This window comes from Artibeus jamaicensis, unplaced genomic scaffold, assembly GCF_021234435.1.
Source record: "Artibeus jamaicensis isolate MK-2021 breed Jamaican fruit bat unplaced genomic scaffold, CSHL_Jam_final contig_415, whole genome shotgun sequence".
Lineage (NCBI taxonomy): Eukaryota > Metazoa > Chordata > Mammalia > Chiroptera > Phyllostomidae > Artibeus > Artibeus jamaicensis.
In genome coordinates, this window is record NW_026521823.1 from 38,541,580 (window position 1) to 38,556,969 (window position 15,390).

A 15,390-nucleotide genomic window follows, 5' to 3' on the forward strand; every position below is an offset into this window, starting at 1 on the left:
GCCACATAGCCTGTCTGTGTACTTCACGTCTGGAGCACACCTCCATCACCTCTGACACAAGCCACTCGGTGGCAAAGCATCATTTTGTCTATTGCTGCATCCCTCGTAGGTAGTACAGCCTCCCCGGGGCATCGTGGGCCTCAGCAGAAAGCTGCTGACATAGAGCCGGTTGGTCTGAAGTTCCCCGCACGGAGCTGGGCACACGGCAACTTGGATCACATGGGCTAGAGATGGACAGGGTCCCCGGCCAGGGGAGAGAGGGCCGATGTGGTGGCCCTTCCGGCCCAGGACACCCGTTCATCCCGGCCGGCAGGGTGGGGGAGCTAAGCCGGAGCGGCCTCGTCAAACGTTCGCGGTAGACGTGTGATCTGCAGACTCGCGGTTCCCGGGAGCGCAGACCCAGCCACTCTCTTTCAAGTGGTCTCTGGCGCAGCCCTCTGCCTGCCACTGGCTGGCGCAGAGACCTGCGGGCAGAGCGACCGCTGCTGTGGAGACCAAGTGTCAGATTTCCTGAGCTTTGAGCAATTTTTAAAAACTCTTTCCATCTCAGCGGCTGCTGTGCAACAGAAGGGGAGGAGGCCCTTCTCTGTGGTCATCTAACCTGGAAGGTGTGCGGCCGTCCAGCTCGTTGCCTGGCGAGTGCCCACCCAGAACCGGGCGTTCGGACACTCCCTCCGCGGTCACTTCTTCAACCTCCGCACTTCGGGAGGCCTCCAGGATTTCCCAGCATCCCCCGGTGAACGAGGCCGTGGCGGTGCTGAAGCCTGTGTGGAAAGGGGTCGGGGAGAGGCCCGAGGGAGGTCACATTCACCTGCAGGAGGTCGAGCGGGCGTTCACCGGCCCGGGGCCCAATGCTTCCTTGTTCTCCACCCGGACACTGAGCAGGATCAGGCAGAAAGCTGGCCGGGGCCTGGGGTGGGGACAGATCATCCCCAGGCCTTGATAACACCCGTTCTGTCCCTCTTCCTGTGTTCAGACAGTGTGGTCATCTTAATCATTGTCACCTCCAGTGCCAGCAAGGGCTGGTGGTATGGCTCCCATGTGACAGAAGGCCCAGTGGGAGGCATGGTCATCAGGAGATGGGCTGAGCTGCCCAGGTCGGTGCCGGGAGCATCGGTTTTCGGAGACAGATTCAGTGGGGCCGTGGGCAGGGGCTGGCAGGGTGAGGGGGCCCAGTTCCCCAGAATCCGCCATGTCCCCCTGCTCCTAGGGCCATCGTGAGTGCTTAGGTAATGGGGGAGGGACTCGGTCCCACCGCAGGGACCAGCAGTGACGGAGACCTAGGTGTGCTTTGGCCCAGGTGGCTGTGACAGTGTGAAGAGGCTGTCGCGGCCATGGCCACTGCAATACCATGCTCTCGACCAGCCCAGGCAGCGACCCAAGGAGGAGGCCTCCGCCCGAAGCCCGGCGGCCAAGTACAGGGCGGCAGCAGGACCTCTGGCGCTGGGCCTGGAGCCCTTCGGAAAGCAGGCTGGAGCACGCGCCCGAGGCCAGGCCGGGGCCTCCCCTTTCCCAGCCTTCCCCCAAATCTTAGCTGGCTGCTCTCACTGAGGAGATGAGGGCCTCCCATGCTGGAGAGCAGAGGGCCAAGAGCCAGCCAGAGCAGAGCAGCAGAGGGAAGTAAGGGACCCTGGACGGACCGCCTTGCTCTCCGGGACGCGGGGCAGCTGGGGCCTGTTCCCACTCACTCTCCGGCTCCTTTCTGCAGAAGTCAGGCCATGGCCGGCTGCTGAGGCCCAGAGCGCCCAGGGGCTGGACCATCCTGCCCTGACCCCTCACATGCAGAAATATAGCTTAGGAAGGCATGTATGTATTTGAGAAGCATGGGTGAGTGTATTATAAGTTGATTGAAAAATCAGCATCTTGTCCCTCATCTGAGAGACATATCTCGATCCCGCCCGGCATCCGACTCAGGTCCCCTGACCCAAGCCCCCTCCCGCCCTCTTTCCCGCCACAAGCCTGGCCGGACACTGGGCCCTTTTATCCGGTGGAGGACTCCACAATCATTGAAATGCAAACTATTTTTGCTTTGGTTGCTAATTTTACTGTTTTCAGTAACATTTTTTTTTTTTGGTAGAAGTCACTTTTCTCCTTACGCTGCCCTAGCATTATCTATTTTTTGAGCCAAATAATTAAACTCTGACATTTGTTTTCTGTTTGTTCTTTTGGCCACAAGTAAATATGTGTTTAAGCAACAGCTCTTGCATTATGCAATATAAAAATACCAGGGCGTTTTAATTTTAGTTTTGTAGGCCGTGTAATTGGAACTCGATTTCAAATGTCATTTTAAAGGTCATATATTTTTAAATCTATAAAATAAGAAGTAGAAAGCCATGTCTCCTCCGACTCCCCGGGAGCCCTCCGCGGCGGAGCCTGTGGGCAGCGCCCCTCCTCGAGGCCCCTCCCCGCCGGTCCCGCCGGTCCCTCCAGCCCGTCCGCCGCCCGCTCGCTGCCTCCTTCTCCACCATCCCTGGGCTCCTCCAAGTCCTCCGAGTACAGGACGAGACAGACCTTCTTCACTCGTCTTTAGGGAGCACCCTCTTCTGTCGCCCTGAGTTCCAAGGGCTTTGGACACACTGACGATCCTCAGAGCAATCCTGAGAGGTGGATCCTTTTTCTTTCAGTCCTCATCAGAGGACATATTTATCAATTCGAGAGAGTCAGGAAGAAGGGGAGAGAGCGAAGCCTCAACGTAGGAGAAACGCCCATCGGTGGCCTCCCGTGTGCACCCCAACCCGGACCGAACCCGCGAGTTTGGTTACCGGAGGACACTCCAGCTGAGCGGCCACAGCCAGGGCAGACCCCATTTTTAACCCTTATTCTATGGCAGAGGAAACTGAGGCACAGAGAAGGGAAGTCGCTCGCCCGAGGTCACACAGCTTCAAATCCAGACCGCGTGGCTCCAGAATCCAGGATTTTCTTCACCAGCGGGTGGCTTCACGCCTTTGCAGAGCGTCCCCCTTCGCCTCCCTGCTCCCCCTGCCCGGCCAGACCCCGATCCTCTGCAGGAGCCCAGGAGCCCACAGGTCACTCCCTCCGTGGCATCGTCCCTGTCGGCTCCAGAGGCGCTGCGCACCTGGGCTCAGGTCTCCTTTCCCACCTCGGTCTTCACAGACCCCCCACGTCCATTTCCAGGGCCCGTCCTGCTCCTCGCTGAGGGTCACGCCCTTCAGTTCTGTGCTGTGAGTGTGGAGCAGTGTGTTGGGCCGACGGGCCCATCTGTGTTCGCACGCGGTTGAGGGACCCGTGCGTCTGACCAGCCGAGGAGGCCTGCTTGGGCCTGAGCTCCGGAACAGGCCCCAGGGACGCTCGCTGCCTCCAGCCTACTGCCGGGTGCCCTTGGGGGCTGCGGAGGGCCACTGGCTCCCCGCCCAAGCCCTCCAGGCCCGCAGGCCGCTGGCCATGGGCCGGGAACCCAGGGTCCCCTACGTGCCTCCCCACTCAGCTTCCCACTGCCCGAGGGCCTTGTCCCCCATCTCTGCCACCGTCGCCTCTGTCCTCCACTGCTTCCCACCCTTCTGTTGGCTTTTTGTGAAAATATGGGCAGAAAACACAGCTCACAAGGGAAAGATCCGGTGAGGAGTAACCACAATCAGGCTGCCGCTCCCGAAAGCGGTGATCGAAGGCAGGAGCTTCAGCCCTCGATGGGGTGACCATGGCGGTCACCTGGAAAGCCAGGAGGAACCCCAGTCCCCTTCTCGCTGAGCACGTCCCAGGCCCTGAGGGGTCCACTGCCCCCACTTCAGGGCAGACCAGAGTTCATCAGGGCTGCGATGTGACCTGGCCTCTCCGTACCTCAAAGAGCCATTGCAGCCAGGGGTCCCTGGGGTCGTCCCCTGGCGCCGTGTGGCCACACTGTCAGCTGAATTACCAGCTCCCACTGCCAACCTCCCTCCGAGGGCCTCTCCCTTCCCCCGTGTTCGTCCACTCGCACAAGCTTTGCTGGTTCGTCCACTGGTGGGACCAGTGCCTCCCACCCCTTTCCCGGCTGCTGCCTTCCCTCCCAGTCCCTCCCTCCCTCCCTCCCTCCCCCCTCTCATCTGAGCCCCCTGCCGTCCCAGGGCCCGGGATGGTCTCAGTGTGCTCGGGGAAATGGCTCTGCTCCTCCTCGGTGACTCGATCCCTCAACTGTGTGCTCCAGCACGGCTTGCGTGTCGTGTGGTCGCCTCGGCCGTCTCCGGTTTCAGGCTCACATGTAATTTGCTGGCTTTTTTCACTCCCCTGAGGTCGCGTTCAGTGTTGGTATTTTCCAAAGGCTTTATCGCCCCGCTGTTAGTCACCGTGTTTGGGATCCTCATCCTCCCCGCGATGTTTACGAGCTGGGCCTCCTTTCAGTCGCCGCCCTTCCCGATGGCCTCTGTCGACTTCTGTCCTCCTTTCCGCCTTGAGTGGGGGCTTACTCAGCTGCAGTGAACCGGGCAGCTGCCCACCCCAGTGGCACAGAGAACCGTCTTCCCTGTGAGCCAGCCAGCGCCCCTCAGAGAAGCTGCCGGAACGACTCAGACAAAGGACCTCTGATGGAAATGTTAAAAAAAACCTGAGCTCTGGCTGGTGGGATTCAGTGGAATGAGCACGGGCTGGGAACCAAAGGGTCGCCAGTTCAATTCCCAGTCAGGGCACACGCCTGAGTTGCAGGCCAGGTCCCTAGTAGGGGGTGTGCAAGAGGCAACCAGACACTGATATTTCTCTCTTTCTCTTTCCCTTCCCCTCTCTCTAAAAATAAAATCTTTTAAAAAAAGAAAAAAATATAAGATAACTGGGGCTGCTTTCTGGGAAGTGGGCGCAGGGAGCACCTGAGTTCTCTTTGTGGGTGAGGGATCATCATATCAAGGACAGAGACGACTTCCGTTTGCCATTTCTTTGACGTGATGAAAACGGGTCCGTGCTGGACGAAGGGATGCATTTAGGTTTGAGTTTGAGCTCCTCTGTCGTTACTCCTAAGGCCTGGCATGGGGGGGGTGCAGAGAGATTTTTTTTCTGGGGGGGGGAGAGGGAGGGGCAGTGTCTCCTTAAAACTGACATGCGCACTGTTCTGCCGCACAGGAGGCTGGAGTCCAGCCCGTGTAGAACGAGGCCCCGAACGCAGTTCAGACCCCGTGGGCACCCCCTGCCCTGGTCCCAGCCCTTCGGACGGCGCGCTCGATGCTCTTCTCTCCTGGTCTGCACTAACCACCCAGCTCAGCGCCTTTAGGGTTATATCCGGTTAGGAGCACGGCATACATTACAAAAGAGTGGGTTTACAACAGACATTTAAAAAATATTTTGTATTGATTTCAGGGAGAAAGAGAGGGGAAGGGAAGGAGACACTTCGGGCTGTTGCCCTGCCCATTCAGGCACTCCCCCGAGGACAGCCCTGGGCCCTGGGTCCGAGGAGAACTCGGCATGTGTCTTCACAGTCAAGACCTGTTGCTTGAAGCCTCTACAGGCGTATTTCTGTCTTACTTCTGCGGGGCTGCCCCGCCTGGGCCTTGCTTTTGGGCCTGAGGACACACCCTGTCCAGCCATGTAAACAGATGGTCGTTCGTGGACAGGGAAGGACGGCCTCTTAAGAGTCTCCTTCGGGGAATCAGGCTCGTGTGGAGACCACCAAGGGAACCCGTTCCCGTCTGACGCACGAGTGGTGAGGCTTGCAGCTCTCCACGGGCAGCCCGCCCCCCTCGGGGGCTCCCGAGGCGCCGCCAGCCGCGCTCTGTGGATCTCCCATTTACTGTAAACAGTCGGGTGAGGTACGAAAACCCCCTGTGCCGTGTTCTGCTGGCCAACGTCAACCCCAAACAGCACAGATAGGGCGCAGCTATTTCTGTCTCCAGTAGGAATCCTTAATTCCATCTGAAATGAAGATCAAAAGAAAGGAGGCTCTGTCTTTACACAATACACTCATTGACACCTGCTGCAGAGGACCACCCACGGTGCCGGGGAACTCAACATTCGAGTCTGCTGGAGGTGCTAATGTGAGAGCAGCCGTAAAGCACACTGATTCCGCTGCCGCGGGTGGGTTAGGAGAGGACCCGACCCCGGCCCAGCAGACACCCGGCGACCTTCAGAGGGCTGTCACCGCGAACTGCCGGCTCGCCTCGGTGTAATCGTGCCTTAGAACCACACACCAGGCAGGTCTCACTGAAACGTCTTAGATGTTGCAGATGACCAAACGGTACATTTAAGCTGTGTTCATGTACTTGTATTTATATACCTTGTATACCTTCTTGAGTTAAAATGGGATAAATGGACAAACTCAGGAAGATGAGTAGCCAATAGCAAAGAAATCTTAATACCAGTGGCAGTAATGAAAATGGGCCATTTGTGTGGCTACTGCAGGGCACTTCCAACCTCTAGTAAGAACTCACAGACCTGGAGTTAACTTTTCTCAGAGCTGTAGGCACCCAGGAGCCTGGCCCGTCTACGTGGGCTGCTCTGTCTGTGGTGGGGGTGGCGTGGGGGGTGTGGAAGGGGGGAGAAGCCACTGTCCCTCCCCTCGGACACCAGTGCCCAGCAAAGCCGCAGGCTCACCAGTGGACAGAATGTGGTGTCCCTTTCAAATAACCCATTTTTCCCAAGAAGCTTACACTCCCCTCTCAAAATCCAATAATAGCTTGTATTAGGTCCCCAGGGGAAGGAAGGGGAGGCAGAATAAAGGGCTTGAGAAAGGAGGGCGAGGAGCTCAGAAGGAAGAAGGGAACTTTTACAGTGGCCGGCGCTGCACTGGGGCGTCTCTTTCCTCCTTCCTTTCTCCCCCAACTCGGCAGGGGTGCAGCCCCCCACAAAGAATGAACCTGAAGCTCCTTCAGTCCCTTCCCTCTTTGTGTCTTAAAATGAAGGGGGAGAGAAGAGATAATAAAATCTTGATACCAAAGCTTCTCATAGAACCCAAAGCATTTCCAGCAGCTCCACGGGTCTGAGAGGTAACACTAGGTCACTAGTTGTCGCAGGGATTTCAAATCTCCCCCGTAAAGTCTGCGGGGTGCAACAGGGCGAGGCCCTCCCGTGACAGCGAGCGGGCGTGTGTTCACACCATCTCTTTCTCAATGGATGTGCAAACAGGAATTCCAGGGGACAACTTTACTGACAATTTTTTTAAAGGCATTACAAAACTATTCATGTAAGAAAATTCCAGTATGCAAAGCAATAATAATGAAATCTAAATTGAGTCAAGCTGACTACCCTAAAACAAGAACAGTTTTTTCCTTTTTTTCTTACTAGTTTAACCTAGGTAACAGCAACATTAACACTTTCTCTAACATAGAAACATTCATATTTGAAAAATATATTCCATATTCACAAAAGTAGAAAACCCACGCATGGACGTGGTGGCTTCCTCAGTGCTCACCTCCTCCTTGTCCACCAGCACCTGCAGCATGAAAAGTCAGCAGCCCGCACCCCCTGCCGCCCAGCGACCCCCAGGCCCCGGCATCCTCCAGGCTGAGTTCGTGGGCGTGCGGGGGGGGGGGGGGGGGGGGGCGTTCCAACAATGTGAAATGCAAAACGGATTTTTTTCTGAAGTGTTTACGACGAGTGCAGAATATAACATTGTATGTTCCTATAGCAGGTGGGGGTAAAAGTCTTCATCTTGATTTAAAAAAAAACAAAAAACAGGAGTTTTCAAATGCAGTATCAGACCAAATTGACTTTCGACCCGAAGTATTTTTTTTACTGATCAAAAATGACGTTTCGGGACTTCTGGACAGTCTCGTTCTCCTGAACCCAGCTCTCTCCAGCGAGTGTTCATCTCCAAAGTGAACGGGGGCTCCCCGCGTGGGACACCCAGTCAGGTCAGAAGCAGGCGCTCAGCCCGGCCAACTTTGATCTTCCCTCTGTGGAGATGAAAATGACCTGCTCGCAGGCGAGGCGCACGCCTGTGAACGGCCACGGAGCCAGGCTGCGGGCACGTTCACAAACATCTCCCAGTGAAGTCCGAAGTGTTTCACCTGAGTTTCCCAAAGGCACTTCTCCAGGAGCTGGCGAGCACTGAAGTTCAAGACCTGTTGGCTTACGCTGTAAAAAGGACAAGAAGAAAGCAGCAATCAGTCACTGATGACTGGCCCTGGATGGACACAGGAGGTTGGGAGTGAGTACAAGACGCTCCACTGCGTCTCCTATTTCAGGGAAAGGCGCGGACGGAGAATGTGCAGGCGCCCGAGTGGGCACCACAGGTCCGGACCTCAGGCTGGGGCCAGAGCTGTCCCAGCCACGGGTGGAGGCCCGCGAGGTTCGCTGATGTCTTGCAGAGAGAGAAACGCACGGGGTCACAAGTTAGAAGATAAAAATGTCCAAGGAAAGACGCCTCGGTGTTCAGTTTGGATAAAAGGCAGTGACTTGGGTGGGGTCGTTCTGAGCTAGAATCTCTCAGTGCGCTGATTGATGTTCAAAGAAAGGCCTCTTTCTTTTTTAACTGCAGATGAAAAGGCAGGGGGCAGAGCTGAGCTGTAGGCGCAGGTGGGAAGAAGCCGACTGGTGCTTAAATAACGCTGCTCCAGGCCGAGGCGGTGAAGAGAAAGGAGCCGTCCAGGGTCACGACTGAACTGGGCTGGCGTCTGTCGTGGCTCTAGCCACATTCCCAGTGTGTGAACACCTGGGGCGGGAGGCGGGGCAGCGCCTGGAGAGAAGCGCCACGCTCGGAATCAGCATCGTCTGCTGAGATAGGTCACTGTGCTCCGAACGCAGCTGACAAGATGGGAGGGCACACTGCCACATCGTGGTCTGACTGTGTGCAGCAGGGGCAGGCTGGTCACCTACAGGCCACTGACGGAAGGCTCCTTCTCCTGGTTTTAGTACGCGGTGTGGTCTCACAAGACTGCTTGCTTGGTGGTGGCCCATTCCAGTAGCAGGGGACCTGCTGTGTTGTCATTTCTAGAAGCTTTGGGTCTGATACGCAAACTAAAAACCAAGCCCCCCGCTGAGCTCACAGACACGTGAGCTGAGAGCCAGAGGACAGGTGGGGGGTAAGAGAAAGCAAAAAGGTCATTATCTGTATAAATACCACTTTTCTACAAAAGAGAATTCTGCATTTTCTAAGCTCAGTCACAGGAAGAGAGTAACAGATGCTCCCGCTGGAGCTGATTTTCACAGAAACCCGCTCAGCTTTGCACTCCAGCACCGAGCGCACATGGGCAGCGGTCCCAGAACCAGGTACTGGGTGGGGGCCCTTCCCCGCTCCATCCCCGTCTCAGTCCCCCCGTTGCCAGGTGCTTGTGAAATAAGTGGTGGCTGAGTTAGAGTGTGGATTCTTTGAGAGTCCCTTCACCCTCCAATTTCTAGGGCGGCCCATGGACTCATCCAGCAAACCCAAGGCGGAGGCAGGCAGTGTGATGTCAACTCCTGAAGTGTTTACAAGGCCTCCTCTGCCCATTGGTTTAGATGACAAAAGCGTGACTGTCCTCAAATAGAAACACAGACTGTGGAACCCTTTGGACATAAAAACCAAGGCACCTAATCTAATATCAACCTTGAACAGGACAACCAGCTACGTGAAGTCATTTTTGGCAGAAAATGCAGATCAAACTGCAGACTCCAGGTCCTCAGTCTGGTAGGGCCACCTTCACCACGGGCACGAGTGTGACTGCCAAGCCGGTTCTGGCGGCGGCTGGAGGCTCATGGGCTGCGGGCTGGGCGCACCAGCCTCTGCAGTCCCGCCTGCAGCTCGGAGGCCTCTGGTTTAGGGCAGACACAAAGCGCCGTGGGCGCCTGCGGCCCTGTCCTGGTCTCCTCGGGGTTCCGGCTCACAGAGGTGGTCTGGCTGAAAGGCTCGGAGCCAGCAGTTCGGTTCGGTCAGCTTTTCCCCCCGCAGAAGCCGCGCAGGTCCGGACTGCGCGGCCCGGGAGCGTGCCGGGGGCGTGCGTGCCGGTGGGCTCCTCACAGGCGCTCCTGTTCCTAGAAGAGAGACAGAAGGACAGCTCTGAAAACTTACATGACTTACAAATTAGAGCCGCAAAACCGGAGCTGTGAAAACTAACATACGTAACTTTTACTTGTAATGCACGTGAATTTGATCACGTACAAGACGAGAAGCTCACGCGATGGGATTCAAATACCCAGGTACCAGTGTGCTCCAAGAATAAAATAAAGATTCCCTAACAATTCAGAGCCAGTAGCACCTAGAAATTCACCAGCAGCACCTAAAAGATGATCACGTGACCCACAGCAAACGAAATGTATCTGCAAACAATTCCGCAGATTCTCAACCTCATTTAAACACCAGAAGCTTGTTTCTGTGTTGCGCTCCTTTGTTGGTACAGCTCTTAGGAGCCTTTGGCCCTCGTTTGAAAGACAGAAGATGATTAATGAACAGGGCCACTCTTTGTCTTCAACTTTAAAGCATTGAATTATTGGAGAAAGGTTCTTAGGGCCTCCCTGGAGGACAGACGCTCCTCACGGGGCCAGTGTCCTCTGCAAAGTGGAGCCCTTAGGTCGGTCCTCACCACAAAGGGGCAGTGACCTCACTTCAGGGGGGACGGGCAAGGGGTCGCCCAACCGCAGGTGACTGCCACTGAGTACGTGAAACCTCCCCTTGCAGCACCGACTCTTCAGGAGCCTGTGTCCCACTGACGCGGCGCTGGTGACGTATTTGGTGAGTTTATGGAGAAAGTTTTCCCCTGGGTCTAAGGAGATGATCTGAAAACAGAAACTTCTGAAGCGCTCCGATAACCAGAGGGAGTTGAGTCTGATACGGCCAGCAATAGATACAACGATAACCACCTTCAAGCTACCGTGGGAGGTGGACTACACCCATCTGCCAAAAAGGAAACAGATTTCAATGGATTAAAACACTAGAAGCCAGGTCGCTTCGTGTCTCCCCTACTATTCATTCCTTCCCTGGTTCTATGTTGACAGTTAAAATGTTGGCTGAAAAAAACAAAACACCTCTTTCTGTAAGAGGCTGGCTTCGTTCTCCCAACCATCTTAGAAAATGCTGTCCCGGATGTGAGAGGCCTGTTCCCTTCCGGGGAGGGTTACAATGACCTCGTACAGACCCACAGAGGCTCTGGCACCTGTCTGCTCAGTCCCGAGCCCTAACTGTCATCACCAGCACCGGGTAGTCTCTGACCACTCACAGGAAACCCGCTGTGTAACAACAGCGTTGTCGGAAACACACACAACACGCATGAGCTGTTCACCAAGTAAAGACCAAAGTGCCGTGATGCAGCCGCAGTACACACACGCAGCAAACCACACTGCGCACCTTTAACCTGTACGGTATTATATGTTCCCTGTATCTCAATAAACCTGGGGGAAGGCAGGGGAACAAATGTTAACAAACTGACATTTTAAGTGAATGCCTGGGGAGGAACGCAAAGTTTTATTTTAGATAAATAAATTAATCATTTAAAAAATTGGAAAAGGCCCTGCAGGCTTACACGGCTCCCAGACAAAGACCCAGGGCTTTCCTGACTCATGAACGAGCTCATCCCTGAGAGCCAGGCAGAGGGAAATTGGCCCAGGGGAGGTGAAGTCCTTTACTTTGGTTCCTAATAGTAAGCTGCTGAAATCGGATTTTTATGAGAAGTAAGTATATTCTCTACCTGGAGAAGTAGCCTGTTGAGGGAAGTCTCAATTGCTTTTTGGAATTGAATAGATTGAGAAAAACAGAAAGTCGAGTTAAAGACTCCCCTGACCCTTGACACAGAGAAGAGGGCCTGTTCCCCAAAGACGGGCAGTTGCCAGCCCTCCAGCTTTCTTTTGAAGGTTAAGCTTCCGTCAGTAAGTTTCATTTGGAAAAGGCAACCAAAGAGAAAATGCATTTCAGAATCTGGAAGAGATTATCTCTTAGAATGGGCTCAAAATATCATTTGCTGTTTTCAATTTTAGAGCAAAAATGGAAATGATTTACATTTTAACAATTTCTTTGCTGAATTCAAAATGTCTTATTTAGAGTTACTGAAATTATGTGATAATTATTAGGTAACCCATCTTGGAAAACTAATAATGTTTCATTAATAAATTACACTGTGCGACTTGAATGTAACACTTCCTCATTTATTTTATTCGTAATCATAACTTTCTTTCCTTGATGATTTATGTTGAAAATACCTTTATAATCACCTTGAAAATGCTCTCTGAAAAGGAATTCATATCATTAGACTCCTCTTACATATACTAAACTACGTTCCTCAGTGTTTAAATTCGTGAACCCATGATAATACCGCTTATCAGCCGTGTGTGCACCTGGCCAACAACAGAAACAGAAAAGGTCCGCGTTGGTTTTTACACGACTGGTACCAAGACGTTTCGTTCTCTGCATCACGGCACTGGAGACCAGCTTCGGAGTTAAGATGAGTGGTCGGTCGTTCTGTGGGCAGAGGACACTCCGAGAACTGGAGTCCGCAGGAAGCGCAGTCCTTCCAGTTGCTCGGACCGCCCCCCACCCCCAGGGTCATGTGCAGGAGGTAACGTCTGTGAAGGTCCCTTAAACAGGTTAGCTGTCCGTGCCAACCGCGGTGAGAAAAAAGGCGGAGGTTGTCCTTCAACCTCCTATACTGAGAGCCGAGCTCGGGCTACACGTTGGGGGTCCTAACACTCGTTCGGGGTGCCCGGTGGGCACCTGGCGGGGCAGCGGGGTCCTCCCACTCCTCCGGCCCGGGCCCGCGCCGGGCTGCCTGTGCAGTCACTCATGATTGCCGTGCAAGTCACAAAAGCTGGGGGACAGCGAGCAGTCTCCCCGGCCGCGGTGGACGCCTCTCCTCCATTTTCGTCTCTGCCTCCGGCTTCCTTCCTTTTGAGAAAGCCAACACTCTTCTCTCCAAAGTCGATGCAATTTTTAATAGAATTCCCTATAAATTCTCTGTAGAAATGTAGTTCATAAAAAGGACGGCAGGTTTTGACGTCACCCTGGTTCTGACGTCACGTGGTTCTGACGTCAGCCCGCTTCTGACGGAGGCAGCGAGGGCGCATGCGGGGACACTGTGTTGGCCTCCAGGGCCCAGCTGGGGCGGCACCGACACTGGTGGGGGCCTCCCCGGTCCTGCAGGGGGGCGGGGGACCCCTGCGCGCCCGCGTCCACGAGCCCGGCCTCCTTGAGGAAGAGGATGCGCGCGCTCACGTGGAGCAAACATTGGGAACGCGGAGCGAGACCCAGCCGCGGCCACATCCTCGCCTAGAGGACAAAGCAGGTTCCGGGCTTAGGTGTCCCTCTGCTGCTCTGCCTCCAGGCCGGCATCGGCCAGAAAGACCCGTCTGCCTGCAGCCCCCGCTTCCCCCGAGCCTCCCGGTAAATCCCTTCACCTAGAAGGTTCTGATGCTGCAGCAAGTCCCTGATCACAAGCAACGATCGATTTCCACCCGAACCGATCGGGTGGTCAAAGCCGATCTAGAAACCCCAGGAGAAGACAGTCGGGGAGGTTCGTGAACTTGAGTTCGACTGAAGTGCCCGTAAGTGGGCGTCAGACCAGCACAGGAAAACGAAGGCCAGGAGCCGTTTACAGACCGGCCCCCCCACCCGCGACTCCCCGGGCGAGGAGTGCGGTGGGGGCGGGGCGCTGGCTGAGACGTGCTGGCCCAGGAACGCGGCCGTGGGAACTGCGCGGGCTCACTGCCGGGTGGATGTTTTTTCTAAGACCGACGACATACAACACTGTAAGTATATTTCTCTTATGATTTTCTTTATAACATTTTCTCGAGCTTACTTTACTGTAAAAATACACCATATAATCCATAAAACACAAAATATGCGTTAACCGACTTTTATGTTATCACTAAGCCTTTTCCTGTCGATGCAGGGGTGGGAGAAAGATTTACAGTTGTGTGTGCGGGAAGTGAAGTTTATTGTGTTATTATTGACTGCTTATTTCCTATACAGTGCTGTAGTAGGCTATATTAGTTGTTAAGATTTTTGGAGGGTCCAAAGTTTTACTTGGATTTTCTAACCCTACTGCAGGGGGGTGGGGATTTGGCGCCCATAACTCCCACATTGTTCAAGGTCAACTGCAGTTAGATTTACAAAGAAGAATTTAAAAAATGCTGCAAGATTGTGGGTTCATTCCCCAGTCAGGGCACATACGAGAATCAACCAGTGAGTGCATGAAAGAAGAGGAAGAGTAAGTCGATGTTTCTCTCTCTCTCCCTCCCTTTCTCTAAATAGTAGTAAATTTTAACAAAATTGTAAATAGTTTCCCTTTATAGCCTTATACATTACCTATTAGTTTTTAAGATCTTGAAATTTAATTTAAAATACCTTCTTCTGTAACACATAAGACATTAGGACAGACGACGACCCCCCTGTCACGCCTCCCCCCCCCAATGTCACGACTGGAAAGGAATTCCGTCCCCTCGGGTCTTCCGCACGGAGTGGGCCCCGGGCTCACCTGCAGAGGCGTCTGAGGGGCGCGGTCTGGCTGGATTCTGCTGGCTGGCACCTCCTGAGTGGGCGCCGGTTCGGCCGGTGAGTTGGATCCGAGGAAATCAGGAGTTTCTGTACAGTTCTCGGAGGGAGCTCGGATCGCGGCAGCACCGCCAACCAGACCCTGACTACTGTTGGGAGTCAAGGACCCGTCTCCCAGACTGAGGGAATGGACGTCTTCTCCGGTGAGTTCCGTGCAAGAGTCAGGAAAGGAGACATCGTCGTCGGAAACGGGGCTCCGCATCAGAGGCCAGGCGTCTGAAAACTCGCCGGAGACGGACAGGGAGAGGGACCCGAAGAGAGCCGGCGCCGTCTCCCCGCGCGGACCTGCGTTTCTGAAGATGAGTTCAAAAGGCCTTAGCCTGGTGTGCAGCAACCAGGGACCCTGCCGCAAAGCAACGTCAACTGTGCTTCTACGTCTGCTGGGGCAATGGCCTCTTGTTAAGTCAGAGTTCTAGCTGTTACAAACCAGCTTCAGTGCAATAATCCCTCCATTTACTTGAAAACTGAATTAATGTACCTACTTTTAATCAATGTAGTTATACTTCATACAGTGCTAAGACATGTGATTTCTCAGGTTTTAACTGAATTTCAGTGCTGTTCTAAAATTCCATGGGTGTACGACATGTTGGAAATTACTTGCAGGTGACAGAAGTGTCACAAATCATAACTGCAAGACAAAAATAAACTTAACTGAGTGCAACAAACAAAAAGTGTTGCACTGGGTGTTAGGAACCTGAGGGACTCACCTGATTCTTGCCAAACACACGCCCCCTCCAATGACCGGAAAGCCATTCCTGACGTTGAAAAGGGACGACCCCGTGAAACATTTTCAAGCGTTTGGCACGAAAGCTGGTAAATGAGGATCACGCGTACTTGTGCAAGGGATTATCAAATTATGTCGCTTCAGAGACGCCCAGTTACCTCTCCTGAAGTGTGGCCTTGGGGTGCGCCCTGCCCCCGAGCGCCGCCGGGTCCAGGCTGCAGGTGTCCTCGCAGCACAGAGATGGGACCAGGTGCACGGGCCCTGGGGGAGCAGCACAGGCGTGAGGCTCGGGGCACGT

At 54.4% G+C, this 15,390-nt stretch overlaps 1 protein-coding gene across 4 annotated transcripts in view; it reads right to left on the reverse strand.

Annotated features, from left to right (window-relative positions):
* Positions 1-7,050: 7,050 nt before the first annotated feature.
* Positions 7,051-15,390, reverse strand: part of TNFRSF19 (TNF receptor superfamily member 19) — a 72,158-nt gene continuing 63,818 nt past the window's right edge. For all 4 annotated transcript variants that reach the window (XM_053665614.1, XM_053665615.1, XM_053665616.1 and 1 more), the window contains 3 exons: positions 15,251-15,353; positions 14,292-14,661; positions 7,051-9,864 (listed from right to left, as the gene is read on the reverse strand). In XM_053665614.1, coding sequence (XP_053521589.1) covers positions 9,847-9,864; positions 14,292-14,661; positions 15,251-15,353 — 491 coding nt within the window. In that variant the 3' untranslated portion in view covers positions 7,051-9,846. The remainder of the gene's footprint in view (positions 9,865-14,291; positions 14,662-15,250; positions 15,354-15,390) is intronic.